General features: G+C 39.7%; 1 protein-coding gene across 1 annotated transcript in view; it reads left to right on the top strand.

Annotated features, from left to right (window-relative positions):
• Nucleotides 1–497: 497 nt before the first annotated feature.
• The window catches only part of EEPD1 (endonuclease/exonuclease/phosphatase family domain containing 1), an 891,467-nt gene continuing 868,501 nt past the window's right edge, over nucleotides 498–23,463 (top strand). Inside the window, exon 1 of the mRNA XM_044065031.1 lies at nucleotides 498–1,909. Coding sequence (XP_043920966.1) covers nucleotides 1,047–1,909 — 863 coding nt within the window. The 5' untranslated portion in view covers nucleotides 498–1,046. The remainder of the gene's footprint in view (nucleotides 1,910–23,463) is intronic.

Raw genomic sequence — 23,463 nt, forward strand, 5'->3', positions numbered from 1 at the left:
TGCAAGACGTATTACAGAGGTTTATCTCATTTGATGAGCTAAAGCTCCACATCGATGCAATAACACCCCTCCCCCACAAAAAATGAATACAAATAAAACTGAAAATTGTAGGCAATATGAAATTGGCATGTAATAGCTTCACATATGCAGTACATGGAAATTGGAAAAGGGGATGTGGATGGGTGGATAGGCACATTACGTATACTCATCCCCACAAAATTAAGTATATCAATTTCATGATCTTGCAAGCTCGATTTTTTCCAGGGTTTACCATTTTCCCCACCTGATGCAATACCATCCACTGAATAACAATGCTAATAAACGTCTCAGTAATGTAATTTCACACTCAGTAAAAAAATCTACAAGAATTCAAGAAAGTGAGCATCTGAAACAGAGCAGCAGCTCGCTTTTTAAAGTCACTGAGCAGGGCAGTGGAAATGATTGGTTTACGTCTGGACACGCCCACTTCCCGGTTTGGGTTGCTGTCCTGTCATTTCAGGCAGGCTGAGCTTGTGCTGAGTAGTACGTTTGATCTCGTGCGGTGTAGTGCGGCAAGTGTTTCTGCGACAGGTCTTGTACACTAGCTGCAGCTCCGCCGCATTCAGCACCATAGAAGCGGCGAAGAGAACTAACAGAGGAAAGTAATCAGTCAGGTAGCCACGAAGAACAGCTGTGGAAAGTAACTTCACTTACAAAAAAAATACTCAGGATGCCCACCTCTGCATGACGCGGAACGCTTTGGATGGGAGTTGACTGGAAGGCACAGATAGAGGCTTTTTTTGCTGGATTTTTGCATAACCTAAATGGCTAATGGAAATAACTATTTGCACCTTTTAATGTGCTACAGTTCTCAGTTGGGTTGCATGCATGTTTATATAACTTTACAGTGAATTAAAAGTTGCAGTCTGTTTGTCCTGTACGCGTTCTCGATGGGTTGATGCACTTCATATTTAAAAGATGATTGAAAGCCTTTAAATTGCCGCATGCGTTTTAAGTAATTAGGGAAAGATTTTTTTGTAGGAGTTGCACAGAATAAGTAAACTGTCATGGGGGGCAATTTGGGCTGTCACCGTTCTATCCCTAGAGACCCTTCAGACATTTGTCATAACCGTAAATTCAGCGCTGCTTGCAACTTCAGCAACATTCTGGTCAACCAGGAGAGACTAAACATTAACACTGCTTCAGAAGAGGAACTGATGACCCTGCCAGGGGTAAATAGGATGGTGGCAAAAAACATTGTTGAATACCGGGAGTGCATTGGTGGTTTTAAGAAAGTTGAGGACTTGGCATTGGTAAGTGGGGTAGGTGCTGCCAAATTGGAGCAGATCAAGTTGGAAATCTGTGTGAGCAGCAGGAGCAGCAGCTCAACACAGCACTCACCCAGTCCTTTAAGCAAAGACATATACACAGAGCACTACCAACTTCCAAGTGGCCCTAGAGTCAATATCAACAGTGCTACTGCAGCCCAGCTGATGAGTGTCCGTGGCCTTAGTCAGAAGATAGCAAATGGCATTGTGGATTACCGGAAGGAGCATGGACCTTTTAAAAGTATTGAGGAGCTTGTGAAAGTTAGTTGTATAAGCTCTTCATTTCTGGAAAAAATCCGACCTCATGTTTTTGTGGAGAGGTCACGGCCATCGTCTGCCACTACTAATGGTGGCCTGACCTTTGTGGCAAAGCCACACCCTAGCCCGACATCCTTGAGCTTGCATAGTGAAGACTTGGACTTGCCTATTGGAGGGCCTACACAGATAATTTCTAGTCGGCCTTCTGTGGAGGTATTTAATGAAGTAAGAGATGGCAAGCCTGTGTTGAGGATAGCAACTTGGAACTTACAATGCTGCTCTGTAGAAAAAGCCAATAATCCTGGTGTGAGGGAGGTTGTATGCATGACAGTATTGGAGAACAGGTGAGCATCAGAATATCCAATGAGCAGAACAGTGAATCACATCTCTGGAAGATTATATGCAATATCTTTATTTATTGTTTCACAGTTTTAAGTTACTTAATGCTTGTATTATTGTTAGATTTTAAAAGGTGTCCATTTCGCATAATGCATTTTGTTAATTTTTTCCTCCTTTTTTATTAAATGACAAGTTTCCAAATTGTAACTTTTTGTCATTGATAGTATATTAGGCACCATTTCTAGATTTGTTTATGCACATTTCATTTTATTTACACTGCTGAATAATTTTTGTTTGTATAATGAATTTAATTTAGCTGTTTTTCTTGTATAGCACTCAGTTTCAGGTAGCAACATATTTTGTATTCTAGTTCATAGGTTCATATTAAGCTAACTGCCATTGTAGACTATTTTAAGCCTAGCTAATTAACCCATGTGAGAATCAAACCCTGCATTGTGTAGTTGTAAGGCAAACACCTTAACCATTATACCAACCTCCCATCAGCATGTTAGTCCTTTGGCTTATATGAGCAGTGGGTGGATTTTTTTTCCTGCAACTTTCATGATATGATGTGGGAATGGGTGGGGGTTATCTAAGGTGGCTTGAGGAAATAGTCACCTCCGTACATACTGGCTTACAGATTTATAGAACTGCTTGTATGCTGGCCTGAAAATGCAGGTTTTTCTTTGGAAGGATATGCAGCAGATGAGCCACATGGTTGAAGCTTGCCTTAAGAAGAGGACCTATCCACTGCATATCACATGCATCACTAATATATGGTAATTACAAATCTATAAGCTGGACCAGTTTAATCTGTAAGGCTATGGAAAGGATCATTATGGAATTAATAAATAAGGATATAGGTAAGCTGCCCCAGTTCAGATTTCTCAAGGGCAGGTTCTGACTGCTTATTTACATTTGTTTACCAGTATAGTGTGCAGACCTTAATGGACCATTTGCAGGTACAGCCAGAGTGAATAGGATCACATAAGAAATGAGCAAAACATATTTATAGATTCAAGGACATGCTAAAAACAAACACAGACACACACACACATTTACAGTGGCAAGAATTTGCTGCAATATTTAGTTGAAACAGCAGTGTACAATGTGAAAAATGGATGGAAAAATGGAGTTATGTTTGGTATACCTTTATGGATAAGATGTAGCCATAATGACTGTGGTGGCTTATGCTACAGAATAGCAGCATATCATTATATACAGAGGTAACAAACTATTAGGACAGGCAAGTGAGAATAGCTGCAGAAAAGAATACCATGGGGAGAAGACAAAGAAAATGTCAGAGAGGCATGCAGAGGACTAACTTAGTGTCTTTGCAAAAGTTACTGAAGCAATGGATAAGGGCAAAACAGTGCATACTGCATAGATAGACCTTGCAAAGGCATTCACTGCTATCCCACACTCGTGTATCCTAGATTACTTCCCCAGCTAAATGTCAGTCTCAATATAACTCGTTAGATGGCAAACAGGCTCACAGATAAAACCCAGGAAGTTAGGATGGATGGCTATACCTCCACCAAAAGACCTGTCACTAGAGGGGTACCACGGAGTTCTGTCCTTGGGCCACTCTCTTTGACATTTACTTCTTAGTCTTTAAAACTAATGATAAGGGTTTATGACTGACCAAGTCTGCAGATGACTGCAAACTTGGTGCCATCATATTTTTTTTGCAGAGGACACCAAGATCCTCCAAGAGGACCTATTCCAAACAGATAGTATCAAAATCATGGACTAAAATTAAATGCCAGGAAATATATAATAATATTCTTCTGCATGCATGACACCTCTTGCAACTTCCACATTAACAACATAGCCCTGAACATTGAACCCACAGTAAGGGATCTAGGAACTTATATTGACAATGAACTGTCCTTTTATCACCACATTTCCACAGTTGTAAAGAAGTCCTTTTTCATTGCACATCTTATATATCTAAAGGTCACAGTACAGTGGAACAATTACATCCAGATGCAGGGATGCAATTGTTCCACTGTACTCGGCTCTTATTAGTTTGAACATATAGAGTAATGCCCCTTTTTGTATGTACCTCTCCAAACACTTGTCACAACTGGAACGGCCACAGTACCTTCTCATTAAAAAAATCAAGAGTCTAAGTTATAAAAACTATGCAGACCATCTGAAAGCCTTGTCCCTCTTCTCAATAGCATACAGACTACTGAGAGGTGACCAGTGCTTTGTGTATAGAGCTTCAACAGAGCATATTCTGTCAGACCTAGTGCACATTCACAAGTCTAATGGTATCATAATCCCCTGCTCAAGAGATCTGAGACTTTGAAAAATAAATAGAACATCTTGGAGGGATAGGTTTGTATTACAGAGGATACTTCTATGAAACCAATTTCCATGCCACATAAAGCAAATACTTGTCTTACTCTATCCATATGTAATTTGGACAAATGGATGGGTAACCGCAAATTCATCCCTGGTTTGCACCCCTGTTCCTCATGGGTAGGGGAAACATGTAAATGTCCCAGTTTATCTGTGTTTGGCCTATCACTGGGTTATTTGTATGCAAAATATATGGGCTACAGACTACTATGGGAATGTAAGGCTAGGTTGCATGAGATCCTCACGGATCAATAACCTAGTGAGCACCTATGAGTCTATGAACCTATCACTTCCTTTGTGGAAGTTAGTAGCTCTACTGGACTGGTTGGTAGCTTTAATCCACAAAATGGAGATGTGAGCAAAGGTGATCTAAGCTGTGTTTAACTGTATGGGTTTGTCTCTAATACCAGGGGGCTAAGGGTTGATAAGGCCGGACAGTGTATGGTAAAATTACAATATGAATTTATAAATTCAGTACAGTGCTCCATCTGCTTAGGATGCAAACATGAGTTTTGACATATGCTGTTGCCTATACATGGAGATTGTGTTTTTTCAAGTTATTTATTTTCTGTTTCAGCAGATATAAATGCATACTTAAATGACACCAAACAGCTGAATGAGATCAAATGCATTTTGGGAAACTTAAATCATCACTATCAAAATTATGCTGTAGTCATTTCCAGTACATGACATTCTTAAGAACTATTTGTTTCATTTGGTTTGTTTTTCATGCCTTAATGTTTTCTTTGGTATAAAAGTAAAGTGAAACAACTTGATACAGAATGATTCCGCACATAGTGTATCGTGATAGTACATGGCAGAAGTATCTGATGTTAAGCAAACAGTTCAAAACAAGTTTAGACAGCATTATATAATGCAGTATAGTTTTAACTGTAAGATACAAGAAAAGAGTATGCATAGGTATTTTATTATACACAAAAAAAGTGAGGAGTAAACTGTGAACAAAAACAGAGATATAATTTATTTATTTATTGCTAAATGGGCAAGCACACTAATCTGTAATGTAGCTTATCTATTTACAGTTGCCATAACACAAGTTTTTGTTTTCATGTGATACAAAAGCAGAAATGATTCATACCTTATTTTGGCAGACATGTCAAGACTGACCTTCATCTTATTTGCGGCATTGAATTTAGTAGATTAATAAAGCTGGTATCATGTACCCTTTAACATTTTTATTGCTGTTTGACTTAGAAGCTGAGAGCTAGGGTTTGATATGGTCATGATTTCAGCATGTGTTTTATGCATGTGCCATACCTGTAGAATGAAAGACTAATATTTCTTGGTTACTTAAAACATATTCGTTAGTCAGGTGAGTTCTACATATCTGTCTTAAGGAACTGTATATATTAAGTGCTGATCTCTGTTGGTGACTACCTTTGAGTGTGTCCCTACCATTGTATTAGAAAGGGGTGGAGAAACTTTGTTTCTGTATGAAATTTTAACTGCATGCCAATTCACTGTACAGCCTTTTATGCGAGTTGTAGAGGTGTTGAAGCAGGTTACTGGTACTTTTTTACTCTCATCGTCAGTGATCCTATTTCCAACATCTCCATGGATGGGTACATTTCCTTTCACTAGCTTGATATGGAAGCATTTGAGTATAACCTTTGAACCCACTCAGGCAATGGCTGTTTTACAAGAGTTCATAGGTTCATAGGTAAGTACTAGGCTATCTGCCTGAGGGCATCTATAAGCCTAGCCAGAATGTGTTGGCTTTCGCTGCCCTTTGATTAGTTCCCTGTGCCTCTGTCCAGCAGAGCCATTAGTTCCCTGTGCCTCTGTCCAGCAGAGCCATTAGTTCCCTGTGCCTCTGTCCAGCAGAGCCACTGCAGTGATCCCCGGGGTAAATTTTCTGTTTCCCATCCACCTGTCAAGGTTTCTCTTGAAGAGTGTTAGTGAGGGGCTCTGCCTAATGTAGATTGGAATCCTGTTCCAAAAGCATGGGGAGTCTCTGGGACAGGAATCTATCCCTCCAGCACGTCCTATTTATCATTGTGGTGAGGTTAGATCCCTAGAGCGTGTGGCTCTCGGGGATTTGTTTTTATTTTTTAGGTGGAGCATGACCATCAATTCTTAGTTGGACATGGCCTTGTATGAGTGACCATTTTTATACTTTTCATGCCGTATGAAATAGCAGGCCATAACTAAATGGATCACACATCAGCTACTAGATAATAGGTGAATGTAATGCCATCTTTCCAGTTAACCATCAAATTCTGAAGACTATTCATAGTGGAGAATATTTGGAAGGCATCTTTCTTATGTGTTGCAACTGAACCAGTTTTTTTGCATACTATTTTTTCATAGTCTCTGTACTTAAAATTACTTTCCTGCCCATAGTGTTACAACTGCTTTTCACATATCTTCTTTGTATGATTTCTACTCCTGTTTTATTTGATAACATTTTAAGTGAATTAGTCTGAGCTTTAAAAGAATCACTGCGTAAGACATTTGCAAGGTTTTACAGACTCTAATGGACTGTAGAGTTGAACAGTTTTTGCACCCATGATTTTCTTAACTGTAGTGTTGTTCTCCAAGTCTAAACGTGTTGCTTTTTAAATTTTGTATTGTGTTAAATACATTGTTGTGTGTGTGTGTGTGTGTGTGTATATATATATATATATATGTCTGCTTCTAAATTTCTAAAACATCGACTTTCTTATGGTCAAGACTATAAGATCGAAGTTTTGAAACTTTGAACCATTTAAATGGAGATCGCTGTATCTCTGAGTTGGTATATTTAATTAGCAGGAGGTGTGGGGTAGGCAAATTTTCTTTAAATTATTATTTATTTTTTTTAATTTAAATTTCGAGGTTTCAAAACTTCGATCTTATGGTCTCGACCATAAGAAAGTCGATGCTTTGGAAGTTCGAAGTTTAAAAGTAGAGCCATATAGGTTCATAGGTTCATAGATAAGTACTAGGCTATCAGCCCAAGGGCATTTATAAGCCTAGCCAGAATGTGTTGGTTTTCGTCACCCACTTAGATTAGTTCCCTGTGCCTCTGACCAGCAGAGCCATTAGTTCCCTGCACCTCTGTCCAGCAGAGCCACTGTAGTGATCCCTGGGGTAAATTTTCTGTTTTCCATCCACCGTCAAGGTTTCTGTTGAAGAGTGCTAGTGAGGGGCTCTGCCTGATGTATATTGGAATCTTGTTCCAAAGCATGGGGAGTCTCTGAGTCAGGAATCTATCCCTCCAGCGCGTCCTGTTATCGTTGTGGTAAGGTTTATATCCCTAGAGCATGTGGTTCTCAGGGATTTTTTTTTTTTAGGTGGAACATATCCATCAATTCTGGGTTGGACATGGCCTTGTATGTCAAGCAGAGATCACCTGTGAGTAAGTGCTATGCAATCGATTATGCTGGAGTTTCTTTAGTCGGGCTGCATAGGTCATCTGTTTGAGGCCAGTAATCCTCTTGGTGACGTACTTTTGTGGTCTTTTCAGCTGCTCCAGGTGTCTTGTAAGTTACATCCCAAATGGGGCGTTGTATTCTATAATGGGTCTAATAAGTGTTGAGCAGAGAGGCACAATAACCTCCTTTGTTCTGGATGAGAATCCTTTTGAGATTAGGTGGGCCACGTAGAAGGATTTTTTAACCACATTGGCGATATGATTATCAAAAGAGAGATTGCTATCTACTTGGGTCCCAAGATCCCTTATTACTTTTTCTGTATTTAGGGGACTACCACCTATGTGGTAGTTTGCGGGTACTTTGTTTTTTCAAAAGGGGATGACTGTGCACTTTTTGGCATTCAGCTTGAGGCCATGATTTTGACACCAGGTATCTGTCAAAGTGAGACCCTTCTGGAGGGTGTCTGTATCAGCCAGAGAATCAATTATGGCTTCTAGTTTGCAGTCGTCTGTGAACTTGGTTAGCCAAAGTCCTCCTCTGCTTGCCTGTACCTCTGAGAAGTATATACCGAATAGGAGGGGTCCTAGGACTGAGCCCTGGGGGACGCCACTTGTAACCGGTTTAGAGGTGGACCTAGAGTCTGCAACTCTCACCGTATGTGTTCTGTCCGTTATCCAGTTTGCAACCCATCTCATGACATAGGGGTTAATGTTCAGGTTGGTGAGTTTGTCTATACCAGAATGGGGAATGGTGCTGAAAGCCTTTGCAAGGTCTAGGTAGGCTGTGTGGACCTCCTTATCCTCATCTAATGCCTTAGTAACTGTCTCTAAGAAGTCCACCAGGTTTAAGGAGCATGATCTGCCCTTAACAAAGCCAAACTGGGTGGGGCTCAAAGTTTGGAGGTTCCCAATGTCTATGTTAATGAGTTCCATGATGATGAGCTCCATAGCCATTGCAGACCAGGCTAGTCAGGCTTATATGGTGATAGTTCCCAGGGTCCGTTGTGGCAGCACCTTTGTGGAGTGGGACAACTGTTGCTGTGCACCACTCTGTGGGTACATAGCCTGTAGAGAGGCTGAGTTTGAACAGTGTGTTTAGGTGAGGGGTTAGTTCATTTTGGAGCTCTTGTAAGACACAGACTGGGACACCGTCCGGTCCCATTGAGGCTGTGCTTATGGATTTGGATAGGGCTGTTTTAACCTGTGTGTTGGTGATTGCCAGGGCCTTACATTCTTCTGGTATGGTTATGGGCCCTTTAGGGGGTGAGAGGGGTATGAAGTTTGCACTGAACCTGTCTGCCAAAATGTTGGCAATATCAGTCGGTTCAGTGTATTTTGTGCCATTCTGCACCAACTCAGAGCAGATCTGAGAGTTTCCATTTAGATTCTTGACATAGCTAAAGAACACTTTGTGGTATCTTTGGAGTCCTTGGCAATTTTTCTTTCAAAGCTAGCCTTGGATGATTTAATGAGGGATCGTAGTTTCTTGCTGATTTTGATCAGGGATGTGTTTCCTTCTAGGGATTTTGCTCTTATCTGTACTAGTTTCCTCCTTCTATTGCAGAGCCACCAGACTGGTTTTCTTTTCTTGGAGGCGTGAGCCTTGGTTTTACTTGGGATAGCACAATCCATGCATTCCTGTAGATAATCATAGAGTGCCTTTGTATAGGTTTCAGCAGCTTGGACAGCATTGTCCATTGGCATGGGAGCTGTGAACCTTTCCACCTTGGTCTTAAGCAATGTGAAGTTTGCTTTTGAAAAGTTTTTCACAGTGGTTTCCTTGATTGGGGTTCTGGATGGAATGTGAATATCCAGAGTGATTAGTCTATGGTCTGATCTAACCAGCGAGGGGTTGACGACAGGTGTGGAACACCGGTTGCCCATGTTGGTGATGACCAGGTCCAATATGTTGTTCCCTCTGGTGGGGGTTGACCAGTTGATCCAGGGTGTTCGAGTTTATAAATTCTAGGAAGCGTTGGGCAAGGGAGTTAGTACTTGAGTAGTTCTTCCAGTTAATGTTTGGGTAGTTGAAATATATATATATATATATATATATATGTGTGTGTGTGTGTGTGTGTGTGTGTGTGTGTGTGTGTGTGTGTGTGTGTGTGTGTGTGTGTGTGTGATATATATATACCTGTGTATATATATATATATATATATATATATATATATATATATATATATATACGTACACACATACATATATGTATACATTACCAGAAATGTATCTAATGTAAGAGTCTGACACCTTAATGCAAGTCATTTAAGGATAAAGTTTTGCATCAGTCTGACACTTACATACCAGTAGTATAATGTACTGTAAGATAAGATATGAAGTGTTTATGTGTAAAAGAGCACTATGGGAACAAGGAACATTAGTCATAGATCATGTAACATAAACAATGTTAAGAGGATATGCAGGTGTCATGGTCACAAAGCAGTAATCCCGTTTCAGTTATAACCACTAATCTAGAGTTCATGAAGGGAATTCAGACTTTGTGTAAACCAAGTTTTAAATTAAATATTTTGAATAAGCATGGTATTCAAGAGTTTTGGAACAGCATTTGTAAAGGCCATTTTGTAGTACATTGAAGCCATCCAGCAGATTGTATAGAAATCTGCCAAGTCTTGGCTTGAGCTGTAAAGCAAGTCATGGTTTGTTCTTGTGTGTATTATGATTTAAAGGTTGCTGCATCACACAGTGCCTGTTCTGCTTTGTATACCTTGCACAACTTAACTGTGTTCCAGTAAAGGCACGTGATTTATTAACTATGCTTAAATATAAATATTTATTTGAATAAAATCAGTTCCTAAACAGAGGCTATTTAAAGAGCTATCCATGGCAGCTGCTCATGTGTGCAGCCAGTAAGGCAAGACAGCTTTGGACAGATTTGAAAAATAGCAGAAGGTGCAATAACATCATGTTACAAAACGTGTTATACCTTAAGGTTAGTCCTCTTAAAGCTGCAAATTTCAGTTTTGTGAATCACAGATAAGGTAGAGAACATAAGACCTCCGTGGGAAAGGTTTTCTTTCCTCCCTAACTTTTGGTGATTTTAGGGGATTTTGAGTCTTGGAAGAGTGTAAGTCTGTTTGGGGAAAAATTATGTGTTTGAACTGCAACAGCAAAATAGTTGATGTTTAAAGAAGCAGTGTGGCTTAGTGATCTAGTTTGGGTTCAGGTCTTCTTTGAAGTTTTTTATTGCAGATGTGAGTTAATTTTAAACTACTGCATGCAGTCCAGCTTCAGAAGCATCTGAACTGTGGATCTGTGGAGAAATAGAGATGCTACATTTGTGTTGGTTAAATACATAGTTGGCAGGCTTTAAAATAATCAGGCTTTTTGAGATAAATGCAAAACCAGTGAGTACTTGGAAACAGTGCAGTAACTTAATTGCTGTACATAGGATGCAGATAAAAAGGGTAGCAGTCCTTGAACCTGTTAGTTTTCATCACAGAAGTTGTGAAGTGCCTGTGTTGTGCTTTCAGAGTGTGCTTTGCACTGTGCAGCACACAGGTTGGAATAGTTTTGAAGAGTGATACAGTCCATTGTGTAAGAGCTGGATTCCAGTTCCATTTTGATTTGGTAAAAGTTTACAATTTATACTGTCAAATGCGTACTTAAAAGAGAACTCGGTGAAGTTTCCTAGTACTGTCTGATTACTGCATTTTCATTTACTCTTAAACATTCACCTATATACAGCAATAATTCTGGACAAAGCCAATAATAATGGGAGGACAAAGGCCCACAATCAGGTACAGAGTTTGAATATTGCTCGTATAAACTTAGAAAGGTGCTGGAATAACAGATTTTGCTTTAGCATGCATTTTCTAAAGGATATTAAGTCTGAAACATAAATCTTTAATAGCTGCAGTCCTGAGTGATTTTTCTAGAAAACCACACATTTTGAGAGGAACAGACAGAAAATATTTGGCAAAAATATGGACGTTCTACAAAATTCTGGATAGTTGAAAGGTATGCTGAGTAGCTGTCTTATAGAAGAGCAGCCATGCATTTGCTTTAACAGTCTGTATATTCATATATTTCTGCTATATTGAAAAATTAATTAATTTATTTATTTATTTAAATTCATTAACTGGGTAGGTGCAATGTCCAGGGTCCAAGGACCCTTTCGGTTACAATCCCAGCCAAGTGGTACAAAGTAATTATAATAATGCATTTCTGAAAATATTAGCTTTGTTACATTTACACACAATGTGTATATAGATTAGTACTAGACTAACTGCCCTTTGAACCATTTTAAGCCTAGCCAATTTTCCCTTGTGAGATTCAAACCCTGTACCTTGTGGTTGTAAGGCAAACACCTTAACCATTAGGCCACCCTCCCAACAAAAATTCAACCGGTGTTAAAACCTTTCTACCCTTTTCATAGCAGAGGATGGTTTTGATCCATTGACCTCTGAGTTATTGGCCCAGCATGCTTCCATATATATGTACATATATATATATATATATATATATATATATATATATACATTTGATCGAGAGCACATTTGATCGAAAACCAGTATTCATGGCAATTAACAGGGATTTGTCCCCCTCCCCAAAGTCGTGCAACCCTTGCGTTGATATATAAAGTTGGGGGGGCACAGCCCCCAACATTGGGGGGTGTGGGGCATGAAGCCTCCCACCTATTTTCATTTAAAATATATACATTTTTCTTTTATTTTCTTCTTTTAAAGGAAATTAGGTGGGGGGCTTCACCCCCCCACTCCCCCCAATGTGGGGGCTATGCCCCTACACCCCCCACCTTTATATATCAACTCCAGGGTCGCACAACTTTGGGGAGGGGGACAAATTCCTGTTAATTGCCATGAATACTGGTTTTCGATTAAATGTGCTGTCAGTCAAATGAGTTTCAATCAAATGTGTTGTTGATCAAAAATAGTAGATCCATATATATATATATATATATATATATATATATATATATATATATATATATATACAGAGAGAGAGAGACGAGAGAGATAGCTGTTTATATGTATGAGAATGAATTAGTACGGTAAGGTAATCATTGTGTACAAGTTGTTTGATTTTACTTTTCCTCCTTTAATTATTGTACAAGTTAAGTTATTGTGTTTCTGTGTTTCTGTTTGCCATTTCATGTTTGTCTTACTTTGTTTCTGCTTTGCCTGTGGCAGAAAATGGTCCACAAACCAGTCCACTTGCCTGGTTAACAAGTGTAGATAAATCTGCCGTCATATTCTGTCCTGTCTATATGAGGTTCTGAGGAAGATTTGGTTACCTGATGTAGCTGTCCTCCTGAATGGTGAGCTCTGTAGTTCTGCCCTGCTGTGTTAACTGAATTTGTTGTAGACTTAAGACAGCATTTTCTTAAACACTCATGATCTGTCTTAACTGCATCATGGTTATGAACTAGAGCTCATACAGATGCAGATACCTGATAGTAATGCATTGCATTCTGACCCTGCAGCCTAGGTTTCCCTGTGATAAAGCTAAAGCCATTGCTGTTTGATAACACAAGTTTTGCACTCTCTCTGCAGCTGTCCTCATATCTCTTGCATGACACATTCCTATTTTACTAGAGCCCAAGCTATATAAACAGTACATTTGAAATAAAAGCCCCACCCAAAAATCAAACACGCAAGTAAATTAACTGGTGAATAATCCTTCTCCAGGACAGTGCCACAGATTTGTGTTTACAGCAGTTGCTCTCCCCCGTGGCAGCATTATATTTATGCTGCTCTGAACCTGACACTGATTTGATTAGCAGAAGTTCCCTATAGGTTTTCTTCGCAAGCCAAAGAAGGGGAGGTAGTATGTGGTATGACATTTACTTTTATTTATTTATACTTGATAACTGGGTGGGTGGACTGGTCAGTTGGTCCTTTTCAGTAATGATCTAGGCTCATGGGAGCATTAGTGAAAGAACAGAATATATTGTTTGATACAAGGAATAAAGTTACAGTAGTGAAGTAATAGAGCAGATTACATTATACATGGAAAAGTTATATTATGCCATATAATTAAGTGCTTTATCGAGCAAGGGATCAAAACGAAACACCAATATTTTGCATATGAAATAACTTGGACATAAAATACATAAAGTTATAAGTGTGAAATTTACTATTACATAAAATAGTATACAGTCATAAGACTGATATCTCCCACCAACATGTGAATTTTTGCAAGTATAGTGTGCAATTACTCAATTATAAACATAATTCTAAGGCTTTGTCCAGAGTTACTTAATTACCTAAGTTTAACCTTTAGGATATTTAGACAGTTAATAAATAACAGTTACACAACCAGAAGTGTTCAAAGTATATACCAAGAACCAGGAACAGAACGCTTGATCTGTACACCAAACAGGACACTGTAGCAGTAAATTCCACAATATTAAAATGAGCCAGAGTTCAAAAACACCAACAGAAAGATCAAATGAAGTAATAACCCAATTAACAGTGTGCTACAAAACTTCATATTGATTATTCTCTATGGCTCACTAAGCCTTATGCCTACTTGGTTATGTAAATAGTTATGTAACTATTTAAATATACCAAGAACCAGGAAAGAATGCTGAATCCATACACCAAACAGGATACTGTAGCAGTAAATTCCACAATATTAAAGTGAGCCAGAGTTCAGAATGGGACTTTAATATAACAAAAAATATCGCAATTGGTTTAGCACTTTCATTCCTATCATGGGGACATCATCAGAATGAAGTCCATTACAAATTGGTCAGGGAAGTTTTAACATTATTAGAATGCATTTTAAAAGTCTTTCACTGCACTGTTTTTTTTTATTTTTTTTAATCTTTTTATTCTCCACATCATTCTCAAGTTTGTTTAATTAATATGCTTTGGCTTTTAATTTTCACAATTTTCACAATACATTTGGTTATGAGTTCTGATTGGAGCATTTTTAATGAAGTATGGTGTAAAATGTATCAATTTGTAATGGATTTTATGTCTTTTATTATTTATTATTAAATATACCTAAAGCTTTTATTGTGGCTGATCTGTGTAGAGACATATTAATGTTCTGAGAGTACTTGCCTATTTATTTGGTGACACTGTGGGCCACTCCTAATAGCCTTACTCTTGGTCAAACTACCGTTTGTATTGATAGTAACATTACACAGTAAGATTGGACATCCTTTGTTAAGGGCCTTAAAGTAGCTGATAAACAGTTGGCTGGTGGCAGTAATAACTACCTTATAGTCTGGGCAGAAGGGGGCATAGCTAGTAAACCTGTGCCAGCCTTGCCCAGGTGTGTGTGTGTGTGTGGGTGGGTGTCTGTGTGTGTGTGTGTGTGTGTGTGTGTGTGTGTGTGTGTGTGTGTGTGTGTGTGTGTGTGTGTGTGTGTGTGTGTGTGTGTGTGTGTGTGTAAAATAAATCTCCAAGAGTGTGTGTGTTAGCTACTTGGGCAGGGACACACATCACTGGTTGGACAGAGAGGGTTTTGGAGGTCTTGGCTTGGCCACTCAGCTGAGATCTCAACTCTGTAGCTCTACCAGGGGGGGATCTTATTGGGGATCTGGAGAAAGAGGGACAAACCAGACCCAGACTGACTGTGGTCTCTGTGTGCTGTTAAGTGAAATTGCACTTGATGTAGAGAGCTGCATCTGGAAATATTGTGTGTGCACCTGTCATCCTCCCAATGCACATCCCTCCTCATGCTAGTGGTGAGGATTGAGGCTCCTTGATTACTTTGCCAGAGGTGGGGCGTCACACCATCATTTATACTGTTGTATATGGTGTTGGTTACATTATGAAATGCTATAGTAGTTCATAGGTTCATAGGTGTGTACTAAGCTAATGGCCCTGGGGCCTTTACAAGCCTAACCCATAGAAGTGCCCTGTCATTGTGCCGCCCATCATTAGTTCCCAGTGCCTCTATCAAATAGAGCCACTGGAGTGATCCCCGGGGTGAACTTTCTATTTCCCATCCACTCATCAGGATTTCTCTTGAAGAGGGCTAGTGAGGTGCTCTGCTTGACATGTATAAGAAGTCTATTCCAGAGCAATGGCAGTCTCTGGTTTATGAACCTGTCCCTCCAGCATGTTCTGTTGATTGTGGTAATGAGGTTGTGGTCTCTGGAGCATGTGGTGTGGAGGGATTGGGATTTCTTTAGATGTAGCATTTCTAACAGAGCTGGGTCAGACATGGATTTGTTAGTCAAGCAGAGATTGCCTCTTAGTAGATGATATGAGACAGTGAATAGCTGGAGTTTTTTGAGTCTGTCCGTGTAGGACAAGTGTTTAAGGCCTAGGATCCTCTTCATGAGGTACTTTTGTGGCCTCTCCAGTTGTTGCAGGTGTGTAGTGAGGTACATGCCAGATGGGGCATTATACTCTATAACTGTTCAAATGAGGGAAGAGTAGAGAGAAATAATGACCTCTTTCTTCCTGAATGCAAAACCCATGGTAATGAGATGTGCCACATAGAAGGACTTTCTGACCACAGTGGCAATGTGGTGGTCAAAGGAGAGGTTGCTGTCAACCTGTGTCCCCAAGTCTCTTATAACCATCAGTGTTTAGTGGGTTCCCATCAATGTGGTAATTAGTGGGAGTTTTTCCCAAAGGGGATGACAACGCATTTTTGGCATTAAGCTTAAGGCCATGGTTTCAACACCAGTCATTGGTCTCAGTGAGGCCTTTCTGTAGGATCTCTGCATCACTTTGGGAGTTAATAATGGCTCCCAGCTTGCAGTCATCTACAAATTTGGTCAGCCAGAATCTCTGTGTTGGTCTGGACTTCTGAGAAGTAGATGCCAAACAGGAGAGTACCCTGGACCGATCCCTGTGGGACTCCACTCGTGACTGGTCTCCAGTCTGACTTGGAGTCCACTACTTTCACACTGTGTGTTCTATCTGTGAACCAATTTGCAACCCACCTAATGATATAGGGTTTGATGCCTAGTTTGGTGAGTTTACCAATAATTCCTGAATGAGGAATAGTATCAAAGGCCTTGTCCAGATCGATGTAAGCTGTATGAACTGCCTTACCTTCAGCCACCGCTATGGTGACTGACTCAAAGAAGTCAACCAGGTTGAGCAGCCATGGTCTACCTTTCACAAAACCAAATTGTGTTGGATCTAGAGTTTGGAGATTTCCTATATCCTTGTTAATTAGATCCATGATGATGCACTCTATAGCCACATATCAGACTCGTTAGGCTAATTGGGCGATAATTTCCAGGGTCTGTAGTCACTCCTCCTTTATGGAGAGGGATAACTGCAGCAGTGCACCATTCGGTAGGGACAAAGCCTGATTTGAGGCTGTGAGTGAACAGAGCACACAAATGTGGTGCCAGTTTACTTTGTAATTCATGTACAACACAGCCAGGGATATTGCTGGGTCCCATGGAAGCTGTAGTCTTGGCCTTAGACAATGCAGCTTTAACCTATGCTGCAGTAATGCAGGATGCCTGGCATTCTTCCAGTATTGAGATCGGTCCTTTGGAAGGGGGAGTAAAGTTAGCACTGAATCTGTCGGCCAGTATGTTGGCAATTTCTGTTGACTCATTATAGGAGGTACCATTGTGCAATAACTCAGAGCAAATCTGGGTAATGTTATGGAGATTCTTCAAATAACTAAAGAAGGCTTTGTGGTTGTTTTTACTGTCTGCTGCAATTGTGCCTTCATAGCTGGCTTTGGAGGTTTTGATGAGGGATCTCAATTTTTTGTTGAGGCTAATAAGGGAATTGTTCCAGTCTTAGGACTTCACCTTTTTCTGCAACAGTTTCTTCCTTCTGTTGTAGAGCTTATTAATGGCAGGGGACCAACAGACTGGCTTCCTTTTTTTGGAGGAGAGTGTCTTGGTTCTGTTGGGTATGGCTAGTTCTATGCATTTATGTATGTGTTCATACAGTGCATTGGTGTATGATTCAGCAGTCATGCATCTATTTTCTATTGGCATGGGTGCCGTGAAGTGAGACACCTCTGTTTTTAGGAGTCCAAAGTCAGCTTTGGAGAAGTTTTTCATGGTGGATACCTTTGCGGGGGGTGTGGGTGAGATGTGGATTTCCATGGTGATTAGTTTGTGGTCGGATCTCACCAGGGACGCATTAACTATTGGTGTAGAGCAATGGTTGCCCATGTTAGTAATAACCAGGTCATGCATGTTGCTTCCTCTAGTGGGGGTAAGAATGAGCTGGTCCAGGGCATTGGAATTGATGAATTCCAGAAACCATTGGGCCAGTGCATTGGTGCTTGAGTAGTTTTCCCAGTTGATGGAGGGGCAGTTGAAGTCTCCTAGTATGAGAGTGTTGGGTTGGACCTTGATAGATTCCAGGGTGCTTAGGAACATGGAGTGAGAGTCTATGGACATGGTTGGTTGGTGACCTATAGCAGACTATGACCCGGATCGCAATCTTACCCAGTGTTAGTTGTACCTGAAGTATCTGAGATACATTATGCTGGTATACTAGTCTGAAGGTGTGCATATCCTTTATGAATATGGAGACATAACCACCTTTGGAGCTTCAGTCCATGTTTCAGGGATGAAAGGTGTGGAATGAGTTATAGCCTTGTAGCGCAGGAGTGTTTTCTGCTGCTTTAAACCAGGCCTCCATTACAGCACAAATGTCGATATTCTATATTTTGAAGAATGCTTCGAGCAAGTGCATCTTGAAATTTAGACTTCTAGTGTTGAGCAGCATGACCATCAGATTGCATTTATTTATAGCTGTTACGGTGGTAATTTGGTCTTTGGAACACCACCTATAAAGGTACTATAGGGGTGGCAAGAGCCTTAGCCAGTACCCGGAAACCCAGGGGTGACAGATGCAGGCCATCTCTGGCAAAGCATCGAGGTCTGTCAGTCATGTCATTCCAAGCAGACAGATACTGGATCCCCTTAGATTGACACCAGAAACTTAGCCAATTGTTGATGTCAATAATTTTTTGTTTGTACTGCAGTATCATTCTGGGTGATGGTTGGATACTGCTCAGGGCTAGTGTCATACCTGCCTGGGCCACATAATCCGAGAGCTCCACCATGTCTCTTTTCATGTAGTCCAGGGAGGTGCATCTCAGGTCATACGCACCCACATGGACAATGACAGAGTCATAGTTGTACTAGTTATGGAGTGACCTGAGTGCATGTGTTATGTGTCGGATTCTGGCACCTGATAAACAGCTGACTGTTACCGTCTCCTCATTCAACCTAGTGAGTGGGACATCTGTGTGCCTCATTATTGAGTCACCTATGATTAGTGTATTGGGCAAGGTGTTTAGCATTAGGGGCTTAGGTTGAGGGGCACACTGTGGAGGTGAGCTATGTGTCCTGTGGTTTGTGCTGTGTTGTGGTGGTCAAGTGTGTTTCTGTCTTGGAGGTCTCTGCTGTTTGGGTAAATGTCTATTGAGTGCCTCCACGAAGGTGGGTGTGTGGTTTGTGTTTTTGTGAGAGCTGTAATAGTGGGTGTTCTGGAGGGATATGTGTTCCATGTGGTGTGGTGCAGGTGTTGACCTTCTCCTCTTGACTAGCTAGTCTGGTCTTGACTGGAAAGTGCATAGCTTCCAATTTGGTGATATAAGTGCATCTCTCACAAGTCTGAGTGTTGGGAGGTAAGAGGAAAGGGTTGTCTGTGTACATGAGACAGTTACTACACTGCCTTAGAATGCCCACGTGCACCAGATTAATAGGAGAAAGCAAAGGGAACTGCCCTTTAGTGATGCCAGGAGGGGTAGTCATAACTACTAAGTACTGGAGCTATTTCCATGAAGAACGACTAGTGCTGATGGCTCTTAGGTGTGCTATAATAATTGCTATAAAAACCTGTTGAAGTGCAAAGTGATTAGGCTATATGAAGTGCAAGAGAGAAAGAACTAGCAAGATCTAAGGGAAAAACTGAAGAGCAGAATTTCTGGCACCAGTAATAGTTTACCTGAGCTCGGCGGAGCTTAAACAAGTGCAAACCCATGCAAATGTGGCCTTTTAAACCAGAAAGTTGAAGGGAATGGAAAAACTGCCCAAACAGCCACTAAACTAAAAGTTCTGGGCCAGAAACCACTCCTGTTATGGTAGATAAGCTACCTAGTGCTTACCACTCCCACTGATAAGCTAGAAGGCTTCCCTCCAACACAGAAAGGCTTGTGGGGGGGGGGGCTCAGAAGCTTACAAACAGTCTTGGATACAGCAAATCTGTATCTGGACTAGACTAGTGGAAAACAAACTTAGAACTTTTTTTTTTTTACAGAAAAGCAGCTAAAACAGCAGTAAAATGATTCAAATGCAATGCAAGTTAGAAAACAATGCCAGCAAATATATAAATAATTCAGTCAAGCAAAAATTGCCATTGCAAAAGCAATACTGTGCATCACATAAAAGACCATTTGTATGATCAAACGGCTAATGGAGAAGCTTTAAAAAAAAAAACTGTCGCGGAGACAGAATCTTGCTCTGGCTGCACTGTCGTTATGGAGGCTTGATGATGAAATCTTGGGGAAGGCAAATATTATAGGCTGTTTGAAAGTGGAGAGAAAGTGTCTATCATAAGATAGTATGTAAGTAAATGTTACAGTGTTTGCTGATGATATTTTCTGGAATGGTGCATGGAGTTTGCTAAACTTGGCAATAGAGTTACTGTCTAGTTCATCTAGGAGTTGTTTTAGTTTCTTTAATGTGAATATACATGATTTTGTAAGATCTAAGTAGTTTAGATGCTAGGGAAACTCATTTGCACTTGGTGATCAGTGGAGAAAAATTAAGATGTGCAGCAAATATCATTGTGCTGTTCTGTACATTTGTGCTAGATTATATTCATATTTTTTTTTATTTAACATACTTCCTTTGGCAAGCAGAGAAAGCAATTTTTTATTTTGGCCATTCCTTAAAATTTGGAAATAGCTTTCAGAAACTTTTTTCACTGGAATGTATGTTGTCTCTGAGATGTAAAAATGATTTAGAAACAAATCTTTTGGGACAGATTTATTTATTTATATTTGTTGGCTGGGAGTGTCCGACTGGACGTAGGTCTATTTTCAGCAGAGGCCCGGGGAGAAAAGCTCCACAGTTAAAATAAACAGACAGTAGTTACATTGGATTACATAGCGATTAACAATTTGCATAGCAATTACTTACAACATATTTACAGATTAAGAACATAGTACATCAGTAGACAACTAAAATCTTTATCTGTGACGTACATAACAGACATTAACAAATGTTACAAGAAGAAGCTCCTGCTGTATAATAAGTACTGGCTTATGAGCATCTGAGCTTGCTATAATCAAGGTAGTTAGTGGAGTGGAAAGAAAGGTAGTGGTTGGATGGGGAGGGTGATATTAAGAGTGGGAGTTGCAAGGGCATAGCCAACATGTTTTTAGGTGCGCTTTTAGTAAAGTTTTGAAGTGGGTGCATGATGATATGGAGGGAGTTCCATAATTTGGCTATGGTGCAAGAGAATAGTGCTTCACCCGCAGAGTTATTGACTTTAGTGATCTGCAAGTGATTTTTGTTGCTGGATCTTAGTGGTCTGGTGGTGCGATAGGGTTGGAGTAGATTCTGGAGGGATGGGACATTTAGTGGATGATTTACTAGTTTGTGGGCGAGTGAGAGTTGATACCATTGAAGGAGGTGAGGGAGTTCAAGCCAGCCCAGTTCAGCAAGTGAGAGACAGTGGTGACTACGGTAGGATGCCCCTGTGGCAAATTTGGTGATTTTGTTATAGCAGGTCTCTAGCTTGTTTAGATCGCATTGCCTTAGGTTGGTATATATTGGACAGGCATAAAGTAGGGTGGAGATAAGGTGGGAATTTGCTATTGAAATCTTTGCTGCTTTGGTGAGAAGTTGCTTATTTCTGTATAGCGCTCCTAGTTTTTTGTGGACTTTTTTATGGTCAAGGATATGTGAATGTCATATTTTAGTTTATTGTCTATTTCCACTAATAGCAATCTGGTGTCTTCAGTTGGGTATATAGTGGTGTTGTCTTTTGCTGTGATGTTAAAGTGAGAGTTGTTTTGAGTATGTTTGGTGGGTTGGAAGATGAGTAGCTTAGTTTTGTTTGAGATGAGTATTAATTGGGCATCAGATAACCAAGTTTCAACAGAGAAAAAGGCTTCCTGTGTGACTTTTTGCAGTTTGGGTAGAGACTGGGCTGAGCAGATGATGGTTGAGTCGTCTGCATATTGTATGAGTGTGCCATGTTTGGTGGCAGAGGCTAGATTATTGGTGATAACAGAGAAGAGTAGGGGTCCAAGGATGGATCCTTGGGGAACCCCTATGGAGACAGGTAGTTGGGGAGATATGTCATTCTGCCATACAGCGGATTGTTGGCGGTCAGACAGGTAACTCTGAAACCAGTTGGTGGCAGATAGTTTTATAATTCATGAATTTTTGCTTAAAAGTATCTATTTTTTTCATTTACACTTTTATTATTAAATTCAAAATGTCACCTTCTCTGAAAGTACAAATCTCCACTTATTACTTAAATATTTTCTAAGTAGTGATGGTCAAACTTTTTTGTCATAATGTTTTGCATATTATTTTTGGATTGTTGACTAGTTTTTCTTTTGCAGATACAAACAAAGTTGTAAATATTATGTTTCCTAGTTTGTTTTTGGTTTCATTGTGCTTATTTTTACATTCTGTATTGAATAACATAAATAGCAAGAAAGATCTATTGAAAGTTTAGATCTCATGCTTGCAGAAGTAGCTTTATGGTGTATTATGCATCTGTGTTACACATCAGTCTATTCTGCAGTACTTACCTTTGTTATCATGCTATTTGATGATGTGTGGTTTGACATTCTCATTGTTTATGATTTTCACGATTTGCGCATTTCGTCTGTGTGTGTATACATATATGTATGTATATGTGTGCGTGTGTGTCTGTGTGTGTGTGTGTGTGTGTGTGTGTATATATATATATATATATATATATATTTATATATATACATGTATGTGTGTGTGTATACATATACATATCTGTATGTAAATATATATATATATATATATATATATATATATATATATATATATATATATATATATATGTGTGTGTGTGTGTGTTTGTGTGTGTATGTATAGCTATATCTATGTCTGCACCTACACATATATATATATATATATATATCTATGGGTTTACTTCAGTAGACTGAAGTCTCACTTACACACCTTTCATAATGCCAAGACAAAAAGGCCAACAACTCCAGAATACATATGTCCCGGAACACCAACTTTCGACTCCAGGTAAGTAATCATTTGGCCAACCTGAAAAATAAATTAAAACCGAAGCAAAGTAAACCCACCCATGTGGGGGACTTCATCCTCCAAACCTTCCCTAACTAAATATACCAACTCCGAGATCGCACTACTGCGGGGTAAGGGGCAAAGTTCAACATGGTGGCCAAGAGGTTACTTATCTGGAGTGGAAATTTGGAATTCTGGGGTTGTTGGCCTTTTCGTCTCAACATTATGAAGGTCAGGTAAGTGAGAGTTCGATCTACTGAAGTAGACCCATATATATATATATATATATATATATATATATATATATATATATATATATATATATATATATATATATATATATATATCTGTATTGGCATTCGATTACTGGGAAAGTTTGACACGGTAGAAGCCTATTTGCAATGGGGTCTGGGGAGAAGAGCTCCAAATTATAACAAAACATTTTAAGAATGGTAATTTTACAATCTTCAAAAATAAAAAAAAAAACATTAGCAGTTTAGATAATTATAACAAATTACAGTGGCTATAAAAAGTGTACACACCCTGTTACAATGTCGGGTTTATGTGATATAAAAAATGAGACCACAGTATATCATTTCAAAACTTTTCCCACCTTTAATGT

This window comes from Protopterus annectens, chromosome 3.part0, assembly GCF_019279795.1.
Source record: "Protopterus annectens isolate FY-2018-M chromosome 3.part0, PAN1.0, whole genome shotgun sequence".
Taxonomy (NCBI): Eukaryota; Metazoa; Chordata; order Ceratodontiformes; family Protopteridae; genus Protopterus; species Protopterus annectens.